At 33.5% G+C, this 5,885-nt stretch overlaps 1 protein-coding gene across 1 annotated transcript; it reads left to right on the forward strand.

The window, feature by feature from the left end:
* The first annotated feature begins 1,890 nt into the window (after positions 1 to 1,890).
* Positions 1,891 to 4,375, forward strand: LOC122292821 (NAC transcription factor 25-like). Its single transcript, XM_043101344.1, has 3 exons — positions 1,891 to 2,294; positions 3,134 to 3,414; positions 3,589 to 4,375. The coding sequence occupies exons 1-3, from the start codon at positions 1,946 to 1,948 to the stop codon at positions 4,180 to 4,182; spliced, it is 1,224 nt and encodes a 407-aa protein (XP_042957278.1). The 5' UTR covers positions 1,891 to 1,945; the 3' UTR covers positions 4,183 to 4,375.
* The last annotated feature ends 1,510 nt before the right edge of the window (positions 4,376 to 5,885 follow it).

The raw sequence follows: 5,885 nt of genomic DNA on the forward strand, positions 1-5,885 counted from the left end.
GCAAAGGCAGAGGCACAGGTTGCAGTACCCACGAAACTGCGCTTATGAAAAAACAGAAGAAACTTCCGGTTGCCAGAGGAGGACCGACGTCAAAGACCCCTTAATGGAGTCGTCGGAGTCCATCAATGAAGTCTATGGCTGTGGCAGAAGTAGAGGCCCAAGCAATGATCGATGTCACCTCCGAGAAAGGAAAAAAATTGAAAAAACCAGTTTACTAGAGGGAGGACCATCACCAGACGACCCTCAGCAAGGATGTCAGGGCTCGTCGGCCTTGTCTATGAAGAAAGTGAAGTGTCATTTGCAGGTCGGAGGTAGGTGATGGGTAGCGGCAGGATGGAAGCTTTAGGGTTTTCTTTAAGGACTCATTGGAATATTAAAAGTATCTTACAATATCTGTGAATAGTAATTAAATAATTTGAATTAAGATGTTTTATAGAATTTTATAAAAGAAGATAGAAACAAATTGTAAGAGGCCTCCACCTGATCTGGAGCACCCTAGACTCTTGAAATTCCTGTTCATTATTGATGCATGCTTCAAAGTCTTACATGAGTTTACATGGAATATTGATAAAGGAGTTTTGTTACTCATCATCTCTATACATTATATACTATATTTTTTTTCAATTTTTTTTAGTTGTATTTTTCTTGTACTAATTGAATTATTTTACTCACTATCTATATATCACACATTTGATATATTGAAAAAAAAAAAAAAAAAAGAACGTTATGTGGTAACGACGAATAGAAGTTTTCTTTGAGAGAGCATGCACATCTATCATTAGTCCTTTTTGGTTTCGTCTGTCTATGTTCGTCTGACTTATCTTTTTTTTTTATACTCAAACTTCAAACTTTGAAGATTACAGATGTTCGTCTGACTTATCTTTTTTTGTGATACTCAAACTTCAAACTTTGAAGATTACAGATGTTCGTCTGACTTATCTAAGTGAGGACGTCGTACAGAATTAATTGTGGATGGAGATCAAACCTGTTGTACTGTACGTACGTACGTGAAATAGATAAGGATTTATGAGACTTCTGGCGGATACACTTTAAACATTTAAAAACATTCGTAATATTATTAAAAATATTTTTTTAATTATTATGTAAAAAATAAATAAATAAACATTTTGTTGGGACTCATCGTCGGGACCCTTTATCAGGACGTAAAGCATTTAATTAACAAAATTCTATTTACAGTCTTGAATAATGGACTATATGTTTGTGCAGCCTCGTAATCCTAATGGTAAATGAGAGTAAATAGAAAAAAAAAATATTATTTTAAAAATAATATTATTATAATTTAATTTTTTTTTAAACACAATTACGTGAGTTTGTATAAACAGTCCTCAAATAAGAATTATATATAGGCTAACTCAAAAACAAAATAGTGAATATGATAAATTATAAACTGATCCATAAATTAGAACCTAAAAATAATAATTACATTTTGTAAAATGAAAATATTATCAATCCAATGATTATGATTTATTTTTATGAATTGCTACAAAAAATAATATGAAGATAAATTTTATTTTTTAAATAATATTATATGCGAAAAATACTATTATTTTTAAATCTAATAAGAAATATAAAAAATCCTAAATAGTTGTTAAATTTTTCAACAAAAGTTCATTAAACAAAAATCTTCAATTGAGATTATTTCTAATATATTAATATTTCAGTCTTCTTATTATTATATTCTAATAATTAATATTAGAATAACAGAAAATTTAATTATATTTTAAACAATGAATTCGAGGACAAGATCGTAATTGTGCAAATGGGAACGAGGGCCAAAACTTGATTTTATAAATTAGATCCAACTCAAACACAAGTATATATAAGAGGGTATAGTCCTACTCAAACACACAGATTACTCCTCATACGAGTTTAGAGTTTTTGACGCCGATCTGCTAAAACTTCTCCTTCAGCGAAGAATCCTGCTATGGTGGTTGAGATTGGCAAGGAACGTAAACAGAGTATCACGGCTGCTGTTACCACCCAAAGATTCGCCAATATCTCTACACCAGAAAGCAACGATGGTTCATTGACAATGAATAATATTGCAGCTACTACTGATCAGTGGTTTTCTGCAGATATCGATGATGAGTCAAACAATTTCAACAGCAACAGCAAGATTCAAGATGTTCATGACCTTCCCGGGTACAGATTCTGCCCAACAGACGAAGAGCTCATCGTTTTTTACCTGAAGAAGAAAATATGTAACCAGCCCCTGCCATTTAACAAGATCGTGGAGGTTAACCTATACGCATATGACCCAGATTTTCTCGCAGGTAGTACTAATCTTGTTCAAACATCCTGTTTCTTTCTTGGTATTCTTTCATGGTTTGGGCTGTTTGGAACTGCATCTTTTCCAATGAAATTGGTTTAAACATAACGTCGCATGATATAAAGTTTCTTTCTTGCTAATTATTTTTAATCTGAACGAGAGAATCATGGCATATCAGATACCGTGCAGATACCTTTTCTTGATGTGCTGTTTTTCTTTGAACTAATAATCCTGGCATTGGTATAATTAGGAATAAATGCGATTAAAGAAAACAGGGTGAACTTGCTGAATATGTCCTTTGATTCGTAGTGTTGGATAGTTCTTCATTTTGTTTGACTGAATGTGTAATTATGCTTGTGCTCTGTAAACAGTTGCTCTGTATGAGTGTCCAAGGCACACTCAGCCCATCTCTTTGTATTGCCTTTTTTTTTTTTTTTTTTTTTTTTTTTTAAGAATTCAAATGTATATGCGTTTACTGCGGTTTTATAGAGGTTTTGAAAAGAAGTTACATACACGGCAATATTCAAAGATTTATAATGAAAAGCCATGATATTAAGTACGTATACATTTAGAAACAAGATCAAGGAGATTTTGATTCAATAATCATCCACATCGATGGTACACTGTTTGTATGCAAATCAATGTATCTGTACGATCTGCATGCAGTCATCAGTGTCAGTTTCCGGTCGAAACATTCAAAAGCAGAGGATCAAAGCAATAAACATGAGAAGAACTAGGCTAGCTAGCGCTTCCTTTTTTCAGGTTTTCTGTTTTGTAGGTCTTACTATTATTCTGGTTTTTTATAACTTTAGTATCAAATTAACATTTTCCTTCCGTTACAAGAATACTACACGGGATATGGAGGAGCAGAATTGTACATTTTCACCCCAAGACAACGAAAGTATCCAAATGGAAACCGGCCAAATCGGGCTGCTGATAATGGATATTGGAAGGCCACCGGAGCTGACAGGGAAATCAAATCCAAAGGAACCGTAATTGGGTATAGGAAGACATTGAATTTTTTTATGGGAAGACCTCCAAAGGGTCATAAGACTAACTGGATTATGCATGAATATACAGTCAAGGATCCACCTCCAAGCAAAAGGGGCTCAAATGGCATGGGGGTACGTATGATCTGTTTTTCATCCTTTATTTTATCACTAAACCATTAACATGATCGAAAAAAACTATGATCATAAGCAGTTTTGTGATCCTTTTTCCAACCCCATTGTACTGTGTTTTAAGATTCTTCTATTATTCTTAAACTGACCATCAGCACTAAATCTTGTATTATGCAGTTGGATGATTGGGTTCTCTGTAGGATTTACAATAAACAGCTTATTAAACTCACCAATACGCAAACTGAAATTATACTTGATTCAACTTCTCTGCAAGATGATCATGATGAGGGGGATGAGCATATAGATCAGATGAATTCAGGTTTCGAAGGTGCCGCCATTGCTGAGGTTGAAGTACTGCAAGTTATGGGTGCCGGGAATAATTTTCAGATGCCAACCTTTCAAAATGGGTTCCAGCCAGAATCTGCTTGTCATCAATACAATAATAATGCTGCTCCCAGAACAGCCATTTTCTATGACAATCTCCAGTCCAACTATGATCAATCCCTTCCTCCTGTTCAGGTGGTTCGACCAACTGGCTTTAATCGCAGTTGGATGAATAATAATTCCACAGATCAGAATGCCCACAAGTCTGATAATCAGTATGTTCCAAATGATGAATCCAATGGATACCTAGAAGATATTTTGAACGCTGCTACAAAGCCGGACATTCACAGCTTGCCATCGGATTTAAATTTTTGCTACTACAGCTATTCTTATCCAGATCCGTCGGTGAATCGTCCCGGTGATCAGGATCCTGCTGGGTTGCCGTGAGTATTTAATTATCTTTTGTTGAGGATCCAGTTCGTTAGCTAGCTAGGAACTTAATTACTGGATGTTTAGGTTGATCTATCTAGGAACTATATATATTCTGATCTAGCTACCTAGTTTTGGCGGTTTTTTAAAGGTTTGGCAATTATTAAACATGTTAATTAATAATATGTTATGATTTTGAAGATTCATCTAATTGTTTCCATGCACATAGAATTCGCGCATGAATGAATTAATTAAGTGGTGGCAATCGCCCCGTAGTATTTTGTATTTGCTACAATAAAATTTTGAGGAATATTAGATACAATTACGGTTTGTACAAACAACGCACACTCATTTTAAAAAATATGAGATCTACTATTAAAAAAAATTTATACAAGTCTCATATATATTTACTCACTTTTAATTTTCAAAATTAAAGAGTGCGTGATGCTTGCGCACTATAACTGATACAAAAAATTTATGTACAATCATTTTTGTGTGTTCTTTATGCAATCTACTAATATGATTGGCTACGTCATTTTTTTAATATAAAATAATTACTTTAACCAATCACATCAATAGAGTACACAAGGAATATACAAAAGTGATTGTATAAAGTAATTTTTTACTGCAAATATTATTCTTCTAAAATTTTTGTTACTTGTCCTTTGGAAATTTCACTTGGATAAGGAAAAAAGTGAATGTAGTTCATTGTCAATAATCTTACATCAACCAAAAACACTATATGCGCGCAATGCTAGAGAAACAGTGTTTGCATGCCGCTTTGCATGAACATTAATATGAACTCAAATAAATAGGAAAAATTTAATTATATATTGATCCTATATACGATTAAACAGATCTATATATGTAATAATATTGATCAATGGATTCAAATTCCCTTGCATGCAACCATTAGATATGAAGTAGCTAGGGATCAGAAACTTAACCAACACTAGTAAGAAAAATCCACTTACCCAAGCGTTAATGCTTGTAAAACATGGGAAGGCATACGAGCTAGGTTTAAAATATGTATGAATCAACCAGCTATAAAAAGACCATAGTACTCAAACTTTAATGAACATTAATGTAAATTAAAGAACATCAACAGATCGATATTGGCCATGAATTATTGACCACACAAGCTAGCAATGAGCTCATACAACTCCTAGAAGGATCGATGCATATACACCATATATATATATATATATATAGATGAATCTGATCCATCTATATATATGCTCGTCAAGGTTGTATGTTTATATATACATTGATCTAAAATTGTAGCTCCTTGAGTCACAAAAAATGGACAATGGTCAATGAGCAAACAAACTACATGCTGTGAAAAATCTGTTATGTTATGTAAGATAAAGGTTGTATCCAACTTATTTAAATCAACTTGGATTGTGATCTAAAAAGAAAAATCATTTTAGACGCACTACAACACAATTTGTATTTTGTGACTGAGGAAACCATCACAAAAAATGACCAAAACGTCACCAAATACATTTGGTGACAGTTTGAAATCGTCACCATGACCGTCACCTAATGTGGATCACAGAATACAATTGGTGACAGTTTATTGTGCAATCGTCACTAAAAGTACTTTTAGTGACGGTTGGAGGTGTTCCGTTTGATATAACATTCGAACGTGACATTTTTTTGTGACGGTTGAAAAATGTCACAGAAAGTAATGTTTGAACGTATGACATAACGTTGGAATG

Source organism: Carya illinoinensis, chromosome 13, assembly GCF_018687715.1.
Source record: "Carya illinoinensis cultivar Pawnee chromosome 13, C.illinoinensisPawnee_v1, whole genome shotgun sequence".
NCBI lineage: Eukaryota > Viridiplantae > Streptophyta > Magnoliopsida > Fagales > Juglandaceae > Carya > Carya illinoinensis.